Source organism: Homalodisca vitripennis, chromosome X (assembly GCF_021130785.1).
Source record: "Homalodisca vitripennis isolate AUS2020 chromosome X, UT_GWSS_2.1, whole genome shotgun sequence".
NCBI classification, from domain to species: Eukaryota; Metazoa; Arthropoda; class Insecta; order Hemiptera; family Cicadellidae; genus Homalodisca; species Homalodisca vitripennis.
In genome coordinates this window covers 30809453-30831691 of record NC_060215.1, presented here as the reverse complement: position 1 = coordinate 30831691, position 22239 = coordinate 30809453, and the positions used below count along the sequence as shown (strand labels likewise).

General features: G+C 33.9%; 1 protein-coding gene across 3 annotated transcripts in view; it reads left to right on the top strand.

Moving 5' to 3' along the window:
• Window positions 1–20219, top strand: part of LOC124368877 (contactin) — a 59884-nt gene extending 39665 nt beyond the window's left edge. For 2 of the 3 annotated variants that reach the window (XM_046826351.1, XM_046826352.1), the window contains exons 11-22: window positions 361–498; window positions 2663–2803; window positions 3916–4082; window positions 4540–4678; window positions 6041–6181; window positions 6730–6965; window positions 9353–9529; window positions 11082–11267; window positions 12494–12662; window positions 14645–14778; window positions 16289–16472; window positions 19733–20219. In XM_046826351.1, coding sequence (XP_046682307.1) covers window positions 361–498; window positions 2663–2803; window positions 3916–4082; window positions 4540–4678; window positions 6041–6181; window positions 6730–6965; window positions 9353–9529; window positions 11082–11267; window positions 12494–12662; window positions 14645–14778; window positions 16289–16472; window positions 19733–19839 — 1919 coding nt within the window. In that variant the 3' untranslated portion in view covers window positions 19840–20219. Of the gene's footprint in view, window positions 1–360; window positions 499–2662; window positions 2804–3915; window positions 4083–4539; window positions 4679–6040; window positions 6182–6729; window positions 6966–9352; window positions 9530–11081; window positions 11268–12493; window positions 12663–14644; window positions 14779–14841; window positions 15423–16288; window positions 16473–19732 lie in introns of those variants that run through there. The other variant, XM_046826353.1, reaches the window with a different exon arrangement.
• Window positions 20220–22239: the final 2020 nt, after the last annotated feature.

The window sequence follows — 22239 nt, the reverse complement described above, 5'->3', positions numbered from 1 at the left end:
AATCTTTTTATTTTGATTTAATTTTCTTCATCATAAAACGCCTCAAAGCAGTAAAAACAGTATTAGCAAAAAAGTGCTATATTGTTAAAAATAACGATTGTTTTACAGTAATAATGCAAATAATGCAATGGTTTACATAACCAATGTATATCTGAGCATGCAACCTAAGAATAGCCATTCAGTCAAGTACCTTTTGATCCATCAGTCAAAAGTTAACACAAATATGATCATATGTATTTTATTGGTATAACTTCTTCTGAAGGTCTTAGAGATAAATGACCTAGTAAGGGATAAGTGTATAGAGTAATACATGATAATTGTTTCGAGAGTTAGCTCTATAGTTTAGCTCTGTTTTAACAGCACTCAAACCGTCATTCAAAAAGCGTCCCTTGGAAACGGAAACTTATGCTGCAGAAGGGGGAAACGTAACCATCATTTGTAGTCCTGAAGCTGCGCCCAGACCAAAGTTCACTTGGAAGAAGGACTCCCTTGTAATTGGTGAGTATTAAGAATAATATTCATTAAATTACACTTATTAGCTATGTTGACTATGGTATTACTTTCACTTTTCAATAGTACATAAAAATATAAGTAAAATTCCAAACAAATGTGATTTTCTTATTTTTCTTAAAATGATTTGTACTATCGTATTGGGCTTTTAAAATAAATTCAACAACTTTTTACCTAACACGTTCGCTGCGGCAAGAGCGGCCAATGATGTACCCGATATGCGGCAAAATTCGAACTTGCGATTTTCGTTGAATTGGCGTTATTTTGGTTTGATGCGCTATAAAATAATGATATTCGGTTATATTACGTTCTTATGCGTTCGTAATCATCGGGACTGTCCGGACAGTGGCCCGCATTTTTGGCATGGCATCATTTATGTTAACATATGACGGGCTATATAAAATTTAACTATAACTTACCAAATGTGTTGTGTGATGTCCAAAAGTAGCAAGAATACTTCAATCGACTTTGATATGCATCAGGTTCCGTTGCTAGACAACGCTACTGTCCGGACAGTAGTCCCGCACATAGCATAAAACACCCACAGAGCGCGCGGTGCAGATCGCTGTCCGCACAGTAAAACAAATAAAAGTATCGTTTGAATTAATTTACTAAGGAGACAATACATACTGTATACAAAAAAGCAAAATATGTGTGTACTGTGTACAAGAAAAATATTGACACCACACATATAGATAAAATCGCAATACCGGTAAAAGATTACCTTACTTTTAATGTAGTAGTAATAACCTATCCAATTTGTAAACAAGCCTAGCTGCTAATACGTCTACTCACGAAAACAATACCACAAGGGAAAAAAAATTAGGAACACGTGTTTTATTGTTTTCCTACTGGTTCATAATAGCAAAAAACATGTGAAATTTCAGCTGTTTCGCTGGCACTGTCGGGACAGTAGGCCCGCATTTCCAGGACGAACTGACGTATCAGAAAGTAAGTATACTTCATCTAGAACAAGCTTGAAAAGTTTCCGACAATTCCCGCAAGATCGCAGCACGTGACAAGCGAAACGAATAAGCAATGCATTGTGTGTATCGGCACTGTCCGGACAGTGCCTCGCAGTTTTGGCGAGGGTCACGGGACTGTCCGGACAGTGGCCCGCAGCGAACGTGTTAACTAAAGATGTTGACTTTCATAAGTTATTATTCCATATGGTTTTAAAATGAATAAATAAAAGTTAAAATTCTTTAAATTAAAACTTTAAGTTTCAACATTTCTAAGTGGTATCATAAAGTGAATAGTACATTATCAAAATATGCATTACAAAGGTAAATTTTCTTATGCCATTCATACGAAATTTCATTGTCTTACTTTAAAGAAATGTCAACGTTATAGACAGTTTGTTCAGAAAACAGTATGTTTACCTTTCTGTGTAATTTTGCACAAAAATTCAAAGATTTTTAAGGCTGTTTTATAATTCTTGAGATGTTTAGAACTGTTTTCTCAGAAAGCAGTATTGCTCTGTATCCATTAATATTATTGAATACTTACACCCGATACATATTGGATGTTGGCGGCAAATGGTAAAGCAATTTGTCCACCTAATTCTCACAGAACCATCTAGTAGTGTGGAAACAGTTAAATACAATGTCTAGTCTTTAAAGTGAGAAAGTTTGTGTCAGATTTTCATGTTATTTGTTAGTTTTAGAAATATATAAGATTATAACATGTAAACAGAATATTATTGAACAATTATTCTTAACTGAGCCAAAGAAATGGATAGGTATTATGCATTAAATAGTGTTAAGAGGAATTGGAATAGATACAAACTTTAATCATGAATAAATATTTTGACAGATTTAACCTAAATAAATAAACATAGTGTATATAAGCTCAAGAACTTTTATTTATTATATGGGGGAATGTTATATTTAATCATTCTCCAAAGTTGTCCACATGTGTCACATATCCTGTGTAAAGATAAACTCTAAAATAAAATTTGTGCCATTGGTATATACAATAATCGGGAGTCCCATTTCTGTAAATAATAGAATATTTTTAACGTTACCACAAAAATAATAAATAACATTTAAATGAATATTTTATTCCCTGGTTGTATTGACCGAAATGATCAGATTTCAAAAGATAGTTGTAAGAGAGAAGATGCTGGATACAGTGAACTTTTGGTTTGAAGGATCCGGTGGAAGGAGGCAAATTAAGGAGAATGGCAACCTGATCATCAGCCCAGTGTCGAGGGATGACGAAGGGATGTACCTCTGCATCGCACAGAACCAGTACGGAACAGATGAGAGTTATGGCAGACTAATCGTACTCCGTGAGTATACCAGTTTCTAGAATGTTTCTTGGCTTGATTCTATACAATTTTATGGGTTTGAGTAGTATCTCACAAATATAGAATTAGGAATATTATCATTTACCAATGTTAAAGCCCATTGTTTATTACCGTTTTCTTATGTAAATCTTAAGAAGAAACAAAGAGAATCCAATAAATAATATTAAATTGTCCCATTTCTTAATTTTTTACGATACATTTTGTAGATATGTAAAAAATGTGTGAATTGTAAATATAACAAATTTATTTTTTAAAAGTAAATGTATCATTATGACTAGTGATGGGTGAATCAACAATTTTCAAATCTCAAATCAGATTCTGAATCATAAATAATTGATTCGTGATTCTCGAATTTTGATTCCTAACAGTTTTTTTTTTACCTAAGTATGATTTAAACAAATCACCAATCCAATTTCTGTTATATTGAACCTCTGGAAAACTGTCTGATAATTAAAAAAGTAATCCAAGAATACCACTTTGTTGTAAAAAGAAGAAATACACCTTCCAACCATTAAAGGCTAGTACCATCCAAAGTAACATAACTGGCATAATGTATTAATTATTGAATTAAAAAAAAAATCAAAGTCTTTGTGACTAGTTAAATGTACACAACGTAAGTATGGCATGATCTCTAAGTATGGCGGAGCAACTGAGTTTTCTACACTTTACGTAACTATGGTGGGAAGGGGTGAGTAATTGTGAATGTTAAGTTCAGCTCGTTTTTACCTTCTGCTTAGTGTAGTATCTGAAATATGACGCAGTCACAGGCTTGACTCCTGGGATCAGGAGTCCGCACCCCTCTGAAGAGATCTAAAAAAGCGACGAAGAAGCTCAAAATGAACTTTTTGCATCATTTCGACATCAGAGACACTGAGACCACAAAATAAAGTGTAATCTAGATGAAGAAATGTTCTCATTGTCTCATCAGGTTATCATTCAGATGTAGAAAACACTGTTGCTCCATTGTGATATGGAATCATGTGAAAACATCGTAGTGCACTCAGTTGTGCATATGATTTCAGATGTTGCACTAAGCGAAAGGTGGTCAACCGTTTTTCAGAAATTTTACAAAGACTAATGTCTCTTGATGGCAGGTGGGCCCATGCTGGTTGAACAGCTGAATCCAAGGGTGGTGACATCTGTTCAAAGGGACGTTTATCTCCGATGTCAAGCTGCGTCTGAGGACATCCTTGACATTGCTTACATCTGGACGCACAACGGCCTGCGGATCCCTCACAGCGAATACGCCAACACAAATATTGTACGTTGTGTTCGTTTCTTATCATACGTTTGTGTTTGAAACCAAAATAAATTTGTATCTGTAAATGAATAGTAAAGTATGATTAAAAATAAAATAATGGGCTCCCTAAGTGGTCCAATCAAAAACCTTTGTTAATCTTTTACCAGATGAGCTAGAGATGAATAAACTCTATTTAAGTAATGTCTAATGAAATTGTTTTTTCCATTCTGTTGTCAGGCATTTGTCATTACTTAAGAACATATCCATTGGATGATACGGAATCACTCACATGAAACATATATTATTATTTATAATCATATTATTGTCTCATAATTTATTGACACAGTATTATATGTAGAACGTATTACATTAGCTTTGTAATTTGGTTTGATTTTACACCTGAATCCTTCATTAATAATACTCTGCAGAAGTGTAATATGTTAGAACAATCTGTTTAATGATTTTTTTACCATTGCAGAAAATTGATGGTGGTTCATTGGTTATTTATAACATAACTCTGGCGGAAGGAGGAGATTACGAGTGCATTGTCAAGAGTGCTGTCGGCAGGATAGCCTCCAGGACCTCAGTCTTTGTAGAAGGCCCACCTGGACCTCCAGGTAAGTTCATATTTAGGTTTGTTGACAAAGTTGGCTAGGTGATGTCTGTTTCCTGCGTTGATATACCTATATAGATTAACACCAGTAGCTACTAAAACCATATTTAGAACCACCTTTACTAAATTGCCGTTTAGTGTTGTGTCAAGAAAACTAACAAACCGCTACCCTCCAACAGGCTTCAGTTGAAAAATTTGTCATTTTCAATTTATTTGCATATTATTATGTTATTACTATACTATATCAAAATATATTATGTATAAATAAATAAATATATATATTTCTCTAATTATTATAATTAAGTATAAAATAGATTTTACATGCATTGAACGGTATTCACAATGAAATAAATACAGTACACATTTTGGAAACTGAGTAGTGATTAATTTTTTAACTAGACACCTTGCCTTAATTGGAGACCTACTAGAGGTGGATTAGATATTTTTTTAAGTCAGGACGGATTAGGTAGAAATTTTGTTCTTTCTTAAATTGTTTTTAAAACTGTTTTTAAAATTTAAAAAAGGGAAAAATTACAAATTAACTTGTACAACATTTGTGTTAGGGAATACTATTTTATATAGCTCCTTAATAGCTTTTTCCAAAATAATTACGTAGCAAATGTGGTGCAGTTAAAACATTATAGAAGTAAGTATCTACTATTTAGAGTTGTAATGTTCATCCTGGACGGTTTTGATTCTGGAATTGTTAAAAAAGTCTACTGCTTTCTTCTTTCCAATTTCCAGAATTATTTGGGCCTATTTGTGCTTAACATTTTATAGTAGGCTATTGATTTAAAAAAGTGAAACATAAAATAATTTTAAAATGATTAATAATTTCAACGGGGTTGGTTGGGGAACTTTAAATATTTTGTTTGTAATTATTTTAATGTGAGTGCTTTTAAAAGTACTGTTTAAAAATAATATCTATAATATCATATATTTAGTATCAGGTTTTCCTGATTAAAGGGGGCAAAAGGTCAGGTTTTATCTTAAGAGATTTGCTGAGATAGGAAGAGCAGGATTATCTTGACTAGATTTACAGGGTATTCCTATTCTTCTTAACAAAGACATTAAAATACAACAAATAAATGGGATATTTCTTGCCCACTAGGACTTTGTCAATTTCAAATAAATTACATTTGAAATGTCCGGTGATGCCAAATTGCACAAAAAAAAGGTTTCACTTTCACTGAGTTTATTTGTACACTATATTGTGTTAAAACACACAATACTAAATCTACTCAGTCTATACATTTTATGTTACCAGTTCTTTAGTAAGCCTGCAAGGGAATGATGGTTTATATTAGAAAAAATATATAATCTAAATTAAATTTTTAAAATGACTGATTAACCGAGTGTGTTATAGGTGGTGTATCTGTTGTGGACGTATCGAGGTACTCGGCAACAGTGCAGTGGACAGACGGCGCAACCAACGGCCGCCCAATCGTTTCCTACATCATTTCTGGCCGAACAAGCTGGAACAAAACTTGGGTTAACATATCTGACAGTAAGTATATCGTTCATCTTTACTCATTATTTTACTGCTGCTTGACAATCTCTATTCACTACTGGGATTAAGTTTTCTCAGCAGTTGTCTTAGGACTGTACCGGTCATGACAGAACATGTTACGAGTACTTCACGACCAGACTCTGAGCATAGTATACTGTGAACAGTGGATTTGCAGATGGTCCAACTAGACATAAATGACCTGGATTATGTAATAATTTTTATAACCTATTATGTTTGAAGACCATTCCATGAAAGATACTATGATCTCAGTTCTTTGGTTTACACGGCCAGCGTCATGGCTATATCAATTTTTCCAGTTCACACCTTGTTAAAACATTGTTAAGTTAATTAAATCCTTGAAATATTTCAACCACTGTGGAGAACCATCCTTAGTCAACAGATCTTAAGGGCATAGTAACTCTTAGATAATGTTTTTATCAATATTTTTCTTTCTTGATTGTTATTCATTGAAAACTTCCATTATACTGTAATATAGCCTTACAATTTGGATAAAGCTTGTGGTAACTTTTCTTGTGGTGTTTCAGATGTGGTTGCCAAGGAGGTGAACCGGTATACAGGACGCAAGGAGGCTCTTTTAGATAACATCCTGCGCCCCTGGTCCACGTACGAGTTTCGTGTGGCAGCAGCCAATGTGCTGGGATACGGATTCCCCTCAGCACCCTCCCCCATGTACAACACCCCACCAGACAAGCCCCATAGGGCTCCCAGCAATGTTGGAGGTGGAGGAGGAAAAATTGGAGACTTGACTATCGCTTGGACAGTAAGGATTTCCCTAACATGTCGTTATTCTTAAAATAACTTAGTTATTTTATATGTATTAGAAAACGCTCAACAGTTATTTTGTGATCAACAGTGGATATGAGATAGTATATTACACTATTTGTAAACCCACAAACTAGTGATCTTACGTATGTTGTAACACATAATTCAATACCATCATCGTGATTCATATACCACTGGAATCTGAAAAAATTCTGTTTCAGTGGTGTATTTTGTTTTGCTGTGTTCAAGACGATGCCATGTTTACAAAATAACTAATGCCAGTTAAACGTTAAACGATTGCTTGGGCATCTTTGTAATAAAACAGAACTTTTTCGCATTTTATTATACTCTTAGTTACAAATAACACAGGAATCGATATCAAATTTATAATTGGAAATCGAGACCACAATCAGAATTAGAATAAAATGTTTTTTTGCATTGGCCCATTCCTAGTTTTCAGTACCTAACGCAATTGTATTATGATGAAATTTCAGACACTGACTCTTGTTTTTTTATAGATCTACCATCTCTGAAAGAGAAAAAGATAGTACCTGTCTGAAATCTAATACTGTAACAAGCTGTATTTTATAAATATATAGTTGAAGTTGAAATAATACAAATTTGCTGCACTAAATGAAAGGTGAAATGGAACTGATTGGTATTGAATGTATTTTATTTTGGGATGGAGTTTCTACACACAATGTTTTAAAACTTGTTAGTTAAGCCAGTGATAGTATTTAAAAATAACTTATCTGGAATGGGGACGTGAAACTCTTCAGAGTCCAAAAGGTTTTTACTGTAACTGGAAATAAAGTTAAAATACAGCAATGTTTCAATATTTGTGTTATTGATAAAAATTAGTTTAGGTCAAATTACGAGGGCTGTTTTTTTTCAACTTCCGATGTGGTATAAAAATAAAACTAGGGAGAGTAATTAAATAAATTTATTATCAAAAGTTAGGTACATTATTAGTTACTTTTCAACATAATCGCCATTTAAATTGAGGCATTTTTCATACCTGGGTACAAGCTTCTTAATACCTTCTTCATAGAAGTTTGCCGCCAGTGATTTGAGATGTGTTTTCTCGGCGTCTCGCAGCGTGTCGTTTGTTCGGAAGCTCTGCCCTCCTAGCATCTTCTTCAGTTCCGGGAAAAGGTGATAGTCACTCGGCGCTAAGTCAGGACTATACGCCGGATGGTCAAAAACATCCCATTTAAAACCGTCAAGAAGACGCTTTGTCAAAGCAGCACTGTGAGGACGGGCGTTGTCATGAATGAGCACTACTCCCGATGTGAGCATTCCTCTCCTTTTGTTCTGGATAGCTCTCCGCAAACGTTGTAACGTACCGCAGTATCCTTCCACATTGATTGTGGTACCTGGCTCTAAAACTCAACAAGCAATACACCTTTTTGATCCCAAAACACGGTGGCCATAATCTTTTTGTTGTTGAAAGTTTTTTTGAATTTTTTGGGTTTGTTTGGAGAGTTTGAATGCATCCATTGTTGGGACTGCTGTTTCGTTTCTGGGGTGTCGTACAGAACCCATGTCTCATCTCCTGTCACGATTTTGATCAAAAAATCTTCGCCATCAGCTTCATAACGGTTCAGAAAAGACGTTGCTGACACCATTCGCTGAGCTTTGTGGTCATCAGACAACATCTTCGGCACCCATCGCGCACAAAGTTTTTTGTAGCCTAACTTGTCAGTTACGATAGAGTACAAGGCTGACCTTGAAATCTCAGGAAACTGATTGGATAGCTCCGTAATCGTAAACCTTCGATTGCTTCTTACACTTTGGTCAACTCGATCAATGAGGTCTTCGTTTACGACCGACTTTCGTCCTTGGCCCCCTTTATCATGAATGTCAACTCGTCCAACTTTAAATTTCCTACACCAATCACGCACTGCACTGTCACTCATAAAGCTTTCACCGTATACTCGTTCCATTCTACGGTGAATTTCTGCTGCAGATAACCCTTCAGCTTGCAAGAAACGAATGACACTTCTCAACTCACACTTGGCGGGAGATTCTATCATGGTAGCCATGTTTATGTGTCACTAGATAAATTGGAAATGGCTTCGGCCGTCCGAAAATGAGTGAGGTTGTAGTGGGAGAGGTGCGCAGTCGACTGCCGCGCATTGCTGGCCGATACCGCTTGCCCAGCCATCTAGCGGCACGATCGGAAGTTGAAAAAAAAAAACATCCCTCGTAATTTCAATATCTAGCTGTAAGATTTAGATATTGCATGAGTAAAAAAAAATTAAATGAAACACAATGTTCCTATTTTTGTAAAGCAACAACAGGGATTGTGCGTAACAATCCATTTACTCAATAAATATAGTTTTAAAATCAACAGATGATGTTAATTGTGTAAACCTGTTTCAGCCATTACCTCCAGAAGATCAGGCTGGGCCGGGAGTGTATTACAAGGTGTTTTGGAGGCGATCTGAGCATGACAGCGAATTCCAGAGTTTGGAACTCAAAGACCTCGGCAACATTGGGGTGACTGTCGTTAGAATCCAGCAGGATTTCTATTACACGAAATATGATGTCAAAGTTCAGGTAATGATTTGAATTTCTCGAATTCAGAGTTGCTTATTTGTAAAATATAGTTAAATTTTTTAAATTATAGATAAATTAGTTTTACTTAACATAAAAGCTGTCAATTTTACATGGCTTGGTCGGGAGTTTTTGTGGAAATAACAACTCAGCAACCACACAGCAATTAGATTCATACATTTAACTAGTACAGATTTCTTTGTACTTTCTTCTTCATAGTCTAATTAAGTATGATCAATTGCCTATCACATATACTTTAGAAGAACACTACCTAGAAGTAGGATGTATTGGATAGAGAATACAGATTTGGAAACTTAACTTTATACAAGAAGGGTAGATCAAATGTGGGGTGGTCCAGAATTAGCAAGAAAAAAGTGGATTTGTTTTTCTAAGAAATAAGGCACAATCATTTTAGAAGTGGAAACGTTTAGTCAGAAATCTGAGGTAATAACATAAAAATATATTTATTGATTGTATTACTATATATATAAAAATCTGAATTGAAATAAATCATTAAAGTCAACTCATTGTTAGTTTTTGTCAATTATTGTTGTATGATACTGTAGGAATGGATACAGTGTATAGCAATGTGGAACAAACTGCAACAGCACAAATAAAGATGCAAATCAATGCGGTACAATCGTTCATTGAAGCCAAATGGTTGCACAAGAGCAAGTATATAATTCAAGATACTATAAACAACCTTCTTAGAAACACGTGATAAAGGTTAAATTCAGTTTGAATGTTAAGTCAGATTTCAGACACTGCACTAAGCAAATGGTCAAATGAAGGTTAAATTATCATAGAAAAACTAATAGCAAAATCTTCATACTAAAGAAGAATGTTAATTATTGTTTCTTGGTACAATTCAAGCTATCCACATATACTAACAGATAAAAACACAATTTTATTTAATATATTAATTATCTGAACCTATGTACATTTTCGTTACATGAATTTGAAATAATTATTTTTGACAAACTTGTTGATCGCTCATATTATTCTCTTGCTAAATGTTTTTAGTTTATGATATAATGTTGCTGTTGTTACTTATTCGGTAGTGCCTTGAAAAAGATTCTCTGATCATTGTTTCTTTTTTTTTTTTTAACTGATTATTTTACTTCTGTCAATTGTAAATAACAAACTATTTTGCATAATTTTTATTGGTTGTAAATAGATTATTTGTAAAAATGCTTCTAAAAATAATTATATCCAAGCTTCGTGCATTTGTTAAAAAATCCAAGTTGTTTAAATGTATTCATATTTATAAATGTGTCTGATTTATTATTAATTCTCAATCAAATGATCGCTCATTTACTGATTTTCACTACAAAGCTATTTATTTATGACATTTGAGAAAGAAAAATAACACATTTGCCACATGTTCATATGGAATTAAATTTGAGATTTCAAAATTTTAGAATTGTTCACTGAATTTGTGTACTTGCTTATGTATATTGCAGTGTCATTACATTAGTACAAAATATTATTATGTATTAAGTAGAATTCAAATAAGTAGAGTTATACTTTGATACAAATTTATGTTCGGTTGTAGGCATTCAATAGCATCGGAGCCGGGCCAGAATCGGAGATCGTAACCATCTTCAGTGCTGAAGACATGCCCCAGGTGGCTCCACAGCAGGTCGCAGCTCGTGCGTTCAACTCCACCTCCCTCAACGTCAGCTGGGTGCCCATCGATCAGACCAGGGAGAAGATCAGAGGAAAACTCATCGGCCACAGGGTTAGCCATGTTTTATTTTGCATTCTTCACCTCACAAGCAGTAAAGAACATTAAATTATTTAAAATAATTTGTGCATTTAGTGGAAATATATATTAAAAAAATAAAAAATTGGTTTTGTGGAAGTGTTCGTCCGTTTGTAGACTTGTTGGAGAAGTTCTGAAATCTGATCACAATCATAATGATATTCTAGTTAATATAGGGGAACAAACAATAATTAGGCATCATTTACGGTTTTTCAGTAAAAGTAAAAATCATTAAAATATTTCACGGGATAAGTGTGCTAGAAATGTAGTTACTTTCGAATAAGGTCATTTATATCACGATCCAAAAGTGTTGGTTCCTACAACGGTGATACTATTAAGTGTTCCCCAGGTTAAGTGTTAGAGAGGGCTTCTTAGCCCTAACTTCGCCTGGTAAAATAAGACATTCTTTACTTTTTTTTTTTTTTTTACTATTAACGCAAAATCAGTAAAATAAATGGTAGATTTTTTTATATTTTGTGTTTTTTTTATATTTTAAAGAAAATATTTAATAAACACTGTCACCTTGCAAACGTGTTGGTATTTTTTAAAACTGATGTTAAATTCATGCTTCTTGACCTAAAAAAACTCCCAAATACAAATTTTCATTCAAAACCACCAAAAAATTAGTGGGGGACGAAGGACAACCCATTTTTCCTTTGTTTGATGACGCCATCTAGGAAATGAGTGGGTTATTTATAAAACCGATATCAGGTATGCGTTTCTTGATCTGAAAAACTCCCACAAATTATTATTATTTGTATATACGTAGAAATAATTATTAGGAATTTTTTTTTTAGTTTATTTATATTCAAATAAGCTTTTTGAGTTGTGGTTTGAGGCTTATGTTGTTGTTCACATGACTATAAGTTTTTTGGTTTACACTCTGTTAGAACTTTGCTTGCTAACTGTTAGAACTTTGCTACTACATACACTATTAGAACTTTGTCAACACAATTATTATTCTAAGATATTCCAGCCTCGCTATGAAGACCTGCCTTCAGTGAAGAGATGTTAAATTGAAACAGAACTGGAAAACTGTCAATGTACGAGCTGGAAATCTTGGAAAATAGTCCAGTTTGTAGAGGTTTATTTGAAGGTTATCAGCATTTTATTACCGGGTTTAAATGATATATTTTAAATTAAAATAGTCTTTAGAAAACTGGTTTTCACCTGTACCTGTACTGATTTACGTTTGCCAACAGCTTAAGTACTGGAACGAGAAGAACAGAGAGGAGGACGCTGTGTACTTCTTGAGTCGTACTACAAGACCCTGGTCTCTACTCATCGGGTTGCAGCCTAACACTTACTACTACGTCAAAGTGATGGCGTACAATGCTGCCGGAGAGGGGCCTGAGAGTGAACGGTTCCTAGGTGAGTCCAACAGTTGTGGAGTAACGTCTGTGTATATGCCGAGTCCTATCCTAAATGTGACATGCCCATTCTAATAACGATATCTGAAAACGTATTATCAGCGTTTGTGCTATTGCTATTCTCTGAAGTACCTTAATAAAGATCGTTGTAATATTAGTTGTATACAGACATTCTCAAAATTGTGTATGGTCATTAAGTTTTGAAAAAAAAAATACAAAAAAGAAATTTGGCTAAATGGTTTGGTGAAGAGACTTAAAAATAAATATGAAATTAAATGAAATATGTTTATTATCATTAATCAACAGTGAAGGTAATAGACATAGTCAAACTTACACTTACCCTTAGTGTAGCCTTAATCTTAGGTATTAAAGGTTACATGTCAAATTAAATGGGTCAAAGAAAATACATTTATAGTCAACAAAAGTGAATAATTACAATATCTACATTTAAAATATATAACAATATGTGTAATAAGTTAAACACATATAAATAAATAAAACATATAAATAAAGTAAAACACACAAATAAATATAAACATTCAAGTAAGAAACACATTTCTACATAGCATCTTGAATTAAAATTTTACAGATGAGAAATTCCCATTTTCAAATTCATTTCCACTATAAAATGCTTGACTAATCAACCAATTTTTAATTTTTGTTTTAAACGCGTTAATTGGAAGGTTTTTAATGTTTAAGGGCAATTTATTAAAAGGATTTATACAATCAAACCTAAAAGACTTTTAGGTTTCACTCCATCTTGCGCATCTTAGATCTAACAGATCTTGACCTCTGGGTGTTTTAACATTTGGATTGAACCTCTTGAAATAAAACTATTTAAGTTTTCCTTGAATAGATGAGACTGTAGAAAATAAATAGACTAGGTAATGTGAGTATTTTAAGCTCAGGAAATATAGTTCAACATGAATCTCTATCGCCCAGACCTTTTATAAACCTGACCACTTTTTTTTGCCACATGAAAACTTCTTAGGCTCCACTGGAATTACCCCAAAGAGTAATACCATAAAGTAAATGTGAATGAAAAAATGCATAATAAGCTTGGGTCACTAAATCTAAATGAGTACACATTTTTAATTTACGGATCAGAAATAAAACTCTAGAAAGGCAAGTACATAAATGCTTTGTATGAATGTCCCACATCAACTTAGAATCCAAATTAATTCCAAGAAGTTTAACTGTTGTTTGCAAAGTAGATTTACTTAAGTTAAAGATAATTTCTTCAGTTTTATCATGATTTAAGATAAGCTTATTGGATGAAAACCAAAGATCACAATGCTCCTTTATATAATTGATTACCAATTCATTACATTCTCGGTCAAGACTGGATGTAAAAAGTGTGGTGTCATCGGCATAAAGAAGACACTTTTCTGGAAGAAAATTAGGTTAGTCATTAAAATGAAAAGAAGGGACCAAGGATGCCCTGTGGAACCCCCCTCGTCACCATCCTCAAGTCCGATCTTTGGTCTCCAAGTTTTACAAATTGTGATCCGTCTACCAAATAAGATTTAATAAAAGATAATTCAGCATTCTCCAATCAATAGAATTAAGCTTTTCTAGAAGTTCTTTATAATATAATAATAATTAGAATAACATTGCATTGAATGTTAAAACTAGTTGTTGACGGTGGTCCTTTTGATTAATTAACCGATCATCAAACAAACTCAAATATTATACATGTTTTTTTGGAAAACTATTACAAATAAGACATGTTTATTATGATACATTACTATTACCTCAAGTTTCATGTTTCTGGTAAAAGTGTATGATATTTGGATTTTTCAGTACTTGCATATTAATATACATACATATATGTAAAAGCGGAAAGAACATTATCTTAAAGTTATAAAAATAATTAGTTTATTAATTTATTTTCATATTTTAACCTTATTTAGGAAAGTTTACTGAATAAAATATTCTGTACCAAGTCAGCTTGATGGTTATTCCTGTCTTTTTGTATTTCAGAGAAAACATTCCGTAAGGCTCCTCAGAAGCCACCATCTTCAGTGTTTGTGAAAGCTCTGAACCCCACAACTGTGAGAGTTGTGTGGAGATACGTCACTCCAAGTCAGGAGGAGGAGCCCCTCATTGGTTATAAGGTACATACAATATCTTGTGTTTGTGAAAGCTCTGAACCCCACAACTGTGAGAGTTGTGTGGAGATACGTCACTCCAAGTCAGGAGGAGGAGCCCCTCATTGGTTATAAGGTACATACAATATCTTGTGTTTGTGAAAGCTCTGAACCCCACAACTGTGAGAGTTGTGTGGAGATACGTCACTCCAAGTCAGGAGGAGGAGCCCCTCATTGGTTATAAGGTACATACAATATCTTGTGTTTGTGAAAGCTCTGAACCCCACAACTGTGAGAGTTGTGTGGAGATACGTCACTCCAAGTCAGGAGGAGGAGCCCCTCATTGGTTATAAGGTACATACAATATCTTGTGTTTGTGAAAGCTCTGAACCCCACAACTGTGAGAGTTGTGTGGAGATACGTCACTCCAAGTCAGGAGGAGGAGCCCCTCATTGGTTATAAGGTACATACAATATCTTGTGTTTGTGAAAGCTCTGAACCCCACAACTGTGAGAGTTGTGTGGAGATACGTCACTCCAAGTCAGGAGGAGGAGCCCCTCATTGGTTATAAGGTACATACAATATCTTGTGTTTGTGAAAGCTCTGAACCCCACAACTGTGAGAGTTGTGTGGAGATACGTCACTCCAAGTCAGGAGGAGGAGCCCCTCATTGGTTATAAGGTACATACAATATCTTGTGTTTGTGAAAGCTCTGAACCCCACAACTGTGAGAGTTGTGTGGAGATACGTCACTCCAAGTCAGGAGGAAGAGCCCCTCATTGGTTATAAGGTACATACAATATCTTGTGTATGTAAATAAAGAGTGTTAATTGAAACAGTCTGTTAAATATTATCTGGCCCGAGTTAAATAAGTGAATTGGAATTAAATAAAAATTGGATCTGAGAATTGAATGAAATATATATTCTATAAGTTTTCCTCATTAGATGCATTAGAGTCCTAAATCGAACAATATGAAAGAGAGTAATTATGAGTTTTACAGCAATTTGAAGGACTAAATGATTTTTCAATGAAATCTGGATGATATTGAAGTTTTTGAAGCTCAAGTTATTGAAGTTTTTAAATGATCAAAGCTTTGGCCATTTTAAAGCTGAAATCTGACTTAACTGTATTGTATATATCAACAAAAATGTGCCTGATAACATAATATATTTTTGGTACTAAATTAAATTTCTTAAAAAGAAATATCAAACTAAAATCTTATTTCTCAAAACATTAATTAATGAATTATTTAGCAGTAAATTTATTTGTATTAATATCCTTTACCTAAAATAATACAAGTAAGAAAGAATCAAATGCAATGAATTTGTAATATTTTTATCTGTTTTATATTTGTCACAAAGTAAAGTATGGTTGAGTAATTAATGAAATTTTTTTGATTATATATTTATGTGATAGGATTGTATATGTTTTCTTTGATAAGATGATGAAACCAAAATGATCATAACACCATCAAATCACAACTGACTTACTCAGTTTATTTTAAATTAACCTCTATGTTGGTTCCCTTACATATAGGTGCGAGTGTGGGAGGTGGACCAAGATATGAGTACCGCCAACGACACGTTCATCGCTTTAGGCAATGACCTTGAGGCTATAGTCTCGGACTTGTCTCCAGGGAAAACATACAATCTCAGAGTCCTGGCATTTTCCAACGGAGGAGATGGGCGAATGTCTTCCCCAACATATGTTTTCCAAATGGGTAAGATATTATTTTTGATTCATAGACTTTGGTTTATGTGACTCTGAAACTTAATTTTTTATTTATAGGTGTTTTCGGTTCCAAAATTAGATCGGCTAAAAATAAAATCTGAATCAATGTTTAATCTATTGATCCAGATTGGGAAAGTAGATTTTGAATCTTAGTGATATTGGATCAACTCTTTTTACTCAGTTACGATACAAGTACTCTGATGTTCTTGTATAGATGGTTCAGGTCTTTGTCTTCGTTTGTCAGCAGTAACCTACCACATCTCAGGAAAGATAAAACTTGACGCAGAATGAACGATCTGCAGTGCAGAAAATGCGAAACTAATTGTGACATGACCGATTTTACTCCATAAGCACACAATTCAATGCTGAATAAATCCGAGTGGCTTGTATTGGGAATGCCAGATCAAAATACAACCCGGTCTCATTAGAACTGGAATGAGTCAGTTAAGTTAAAGTTTTCGACTTTTTGTTTAAAGTTTGTTATTGACGATGAAAGTTTTTAAAGGAAACAGGATTTCGGACATTTGCCATTGTTATAGGTTATAAAAGGTATAACCTATAACGATGGCAAATGTTCAAAATCCTGTTAACCTTTCAAAGTATTCGACTTGTTACATGACTGTAAGTTACATTGTGGTTAATGAAGATACTGTAGAGCTCATTACAAGTAGCTAACGCATTACAATCAAATATGTAATCTGAAATACATATAAAATTAACATTGTTTTCAACAATTTATTAAATAGACAATATTTCAGAAAAAATAATCAAGAACAAATTGAACTACAACAATTTATATCTACAGTGTCCTCAAAATTATGGTTTGTGAAAAGAATGATGTACCACACCATATTTTTCTCGGTTGTTAAAAAATATTTATTGCGAAATCAGTAAAATACAATAAAAAAATTAAAACGTTAATTGAGATGTGTCTTCTGAATCGCAAGGAGTTTTTGACTTAATTTAACAAAATACTATTTCATAAATAAGTATCAAGGGGTCAACTGGGTGATGCAATACAGCCTGTTCTTATTTTAACCCTCCGCACGCTGAAAGCAAGTTGTATAAAATTGCTCTAATGATCAATAAAAAAAATTAATAATTTTTGATTTTTTCAAAGTTATATCATTTTTTAAGTTTATTGGTCTTGAACTGATGAAAACACATGATAGTTTTTGTATTGCTTTTATTTTATGTACATATGAGTACATATACATGTAAATATACACACAGTATATAAAGTCCAATAAACTTTTCTGAAAGTAGCAAAAGTTAGCACAACAGTAATTCATATTATTTATACAAAATTAGTAGATAATGAAGGGAACAAATCCATGACAAATATAGAATATATAAAGAACACAAAATGGTACAAAAATAAAAAAGGCACACTAATATTGGACTTGTGTGTGGTAAATCTCAAAACACTCATCTGGGTGGAGGGCAGGCTTGGCCTCACATGTTTTACATAGATATATAGTTTATCACATTATCAATATGGATAACCTCGCAGAATAGAGAGCTAAAGCAGTATAGCAGGTTATAAACAATAAACAACAGTACATAGCGGCCGCCGGCAGCTGACTGCCACGCGCGAGTATTTCCGCTTAGAGCGTACAGCTTGCTCACTGGCGATGGCGCGGACTGACAAAGCAAACAAAAGCTTCTGTTGTGATTGGTTCCAGCTGTTTTGATGAGTCACGCTTCACATTGCGTCATATTAGAACACCAAATATTCACTCTTTGTGTTGCACCAAATACTGCATACTGTGTTCAGGTCCAGAATGCAGTATCAAGTACTATTAGAATATACCAAGGAGTCCCACAGGGATCAATCTTGGGTCCTGTCCTTTTCTTGATTTATGTGAATAATATCCATGCGTCAGCCTTATATGGGAAAATCATTCAATACGCAGATGACACGACTCTCTGTTTCCGGGCTGATTCTCTAACTTCTTTGGAGATTCAAACCTTCATTGATCTTAATTCCTGCATTCAAAATTTTCTGGTAAATAATCTCAAAACTAATCATGAAAAGACAAATTACATCAACTTCTGTTTACGTGGGTTGAATACTTATGAAACCCCAACAGTAATGATGGATAACATTGTTCTGGAAGAAACTGATTCTGCTAAATTTCTAGGAATACACCTAGATAAAGGGTTAACCTGGAAAGTTCAAATTGAAAGTGTATGTGCTAAATTGGCAACTGGAATTTTTGTCCTTCGAAATTTATCAAAGTTTTGTACGTCTGATGTCTTAATGATGGCTTACTATGGATTAATATTTCCATATCTGTCGTACGGAATTTCTCTGTGGGGCAGTTGTGCCATATCAAACTTGGAAAGAGTATTCAGACTGCAGAAAAAAGCTGTTCGAATCATCGCAAAATTGAACAACAGAGAGTCATGTCGAAGTGCCTTCAAGGAGCTCAACTTGCTAACTCTACCCAGCTTGTATATTTTAGAGACTTCATTTTACTGTCGATTTCAGTGTATATTGATGCAGGGCAGTGATATACACAGATACGAGACAAGAGCTCGGGGGCGCTTTCGAGCCCGACAGCATAGAACAGCAGCATTTGAACGCCTCCCTTCTCAAGCTGGGATCAAATTCATTAACAATCTCCCTGAAACACTAAATTTAGAAACAAATCCAAAAAAATTTAAAACCCAATTAAAACACTACCTGGTGTCTTGTGCTTTTTACTCAGTTGGCGAGTTCATGGAGCACACTTGGGATTGATATTCGCGGCGGTGTTGCAATCCTGGGGGTTGATCCCACGAATTATGAATTTTGTTTTTTTTGTATGTGTATGAATGTGTGCCTGCGTGCAACTGTATGGAAAGTCGAGTGAATGGATTTAGTTTTTAAGATAAATACCGTAAAAAATTGGTATTATTGACTATTGCAATACAATGTAATATATATTGTCAACGCAATAAAATATATTCTATTCTATTCTACTCTCAAGCATTCTGGCGGCAATTTGTAGAACTAATGTAAATATATTGCGTTGTCAGGGGATTCCGCGATCTATTCCTCTTAGAACGTTTCGAGTTAGATTTACTCTGCGGAATATTCCGCTTACAGCGTACAAAGGGTTAAACATGCAATAAAATTCCGTCAACATGATTTCCCCTCTGAAAATTCCTATTTTATGTATAAAACCAGGAGAGTGGACCGAAAATTGCTGATGGGCTAACACTGGATGTATGAGGTGTAAGTAAATTAAAATTGCATTCCAGGTGAACCAGCAGCTTTCCGTAGTGGTAGCAGTCGAGCTTCGGGAGCTGCAGGTGTCTTGTCATGTCTCGTAGCGCTGATCAGCTGTATCACACGCTGGAGCATGTAACGTCTCTGCTCACTGTCGCACGCACTTCCATACTTCAGGGTAACGTCGCTACACCACGCTGCCCAACATTCCAGTTACAATTGTCACAAGCGTATACCAGCTTGCACTCTTGTATAATATTCAAAGGCCAAAGTAGAAGCACAAACTAATGTCTTATACTGTAAAAATGTATCATAGGTGTACTTACTTATAAACTGGAATGGTACTAGGAACTATCACATTTTAAAATAGATAAATAAATTAGTTTTGCATTGTTTAAGCACTCAATAATCTATCTTTGCGCTTGCACTGCTCAAAATGCTGGAGTTTAAGATATTTTAAATTAATAATTATTTAAGTACTTTCGAAATATTGCATTAGAACTGTACAAATCCTGTTTACCTTCGATAGCCTCATAAATATTTTTGGTCTTTCAGAGTAACCCTCTATGAACGGATGTAAATATCACTGTTCAACAATAACCAAAAAATATCACATTCTGTAATAATAAGTAGGATAGTCATATAATTCTAAATATCGTGTTCAAGGTGTGTTAACCCTTTCCCATCATATTACTCAAGTGCATACTCTCTGAATTTTCTTCTGTTGATCACTGCAATGTTTTAATACAAATCTTTAGATGAGTTCAGTTTCTGTTGTTAGACTGTTGTTGTTTGTTAAGCAAAAAATTACTTTTCGTATTTACTCTTGACGAAGATAGACTTGATATTAAAAGGTGTCGCAAAATAGAAGCTATAGAATATTGGTTGTTGTGAATTTTCGATATGGTGATTAAGACAGGAAAAAACAATATAAGCTCCATCGTCAACATTTATAACTTAAGTACTAAACATATACATTACCCAAAACTTAATCTTTCACGAATATTACAAAAGTAACTTTGAAACTTTATGTAGTATAAATCCAAGTAATGATGTATCCAAGTAGTATGTTTATTTTACACACTACACCACACAGAACAAATTAATATTAAAATCACGTATATCCAACTGATATTAAACAAAAAATCAGTTGGATATACGTGATTTTAGGAACGAAATAACCAGAGAAAGATTGAAGGTAGTTTCACTGCAAGAGACAATGGAAAGAAGAAGAATACAGTGGATGGGGCATTTGAAGAGGATGGGAGATAATAGAATGCCTAGAATAGCACTGGAGAAGGAGGAAAGAGGAAGAAGACCAAGAGGAAGACCGAGAGGAAGATGGGAGGACCAAGTGTGGAAAGACATAGAGAGAAGGGGACTACAGAAAATACAGGTGGAGGAAGAGGAGACCTGGAATGACAGACAAAAGTGGAGGAGGCTGTGTACGACGACCCGTGATAATGGAAACGCTGGACAATGATGATGATTAAACAAAAAAATTACTTTTCATATTTACTTTTGTGATGTTTCTCACGAAGATGGACATGATATTAAAAGACATTACAAAATAAAAATTTATAAAATATTGGTTGATGTGAATTAGGTAGTGAGGCTTTCGATGGGAAAGGGTATAACAAATTGAATAACCAGCTGATATAACTAATTGCTTCAAACAAAAATATATTAATAGAGACAATTAGGTAAATTGTAATTACTAGATTTAATATTAATAGCCTTAGTAGGTATTACTATACTAAATATTTTTAATGGTGGTTTCCACATGAATCAATGCATTTTTTATTCAAGCAGCTAATAACTCAGTGTTATTTTAGTTCATCGCACACATTTGTTAGTATATTTCTCTGTGGAATATGACCATTTTCATTTTCATATGTGTTATTAGTTAACAGTCATTTAAATTTCTGTATTCATTTTTGTATGAACAGGCAGACTATCTAAAAATCTATAGACGTTTTTATTTACGTTTTTTGGCAATTTATTAACGTAAAAAGTAAAAATTATTGGAATACGTAGTTTTTACTTATTTTGTATAATACTATCTGTTTTAGAACCAGTTTCAAAAATATTGTACTAGTGATATTTTATTTTGTTGGTAGTATATGAATATGAAAACTACATTACTAATGTGTAAGTGGCGTATTACAAAATGAATAGGAAGCGGACTTTTTTGGGGCGTAGTCCTTAGGAGATATGTACGTTCAAATTCAAATCTGAATGCTTCAGAAATGTTGACACGAGAAAACAAATAATATTTAATTTCTTTAGTTGTAATTTGTGAAATAGTATAATGATCCTATATGGTCTACAGTGTTCAAACGCGATGAAGAATGCACAAAGAAATTTTATAATATTCAAATGTATTTTTTAATTTGAGAACAATAAGCACAGATGCTAGATGACTGATACAGTACTGTACATTTTAAACTATCGTACTAACCATATTTTTTTCCAAAAAATAGCCAATGTTATGCTATAGCCTGAAGATGAGTCTTGTAACGATGACGTGATCTCTTTC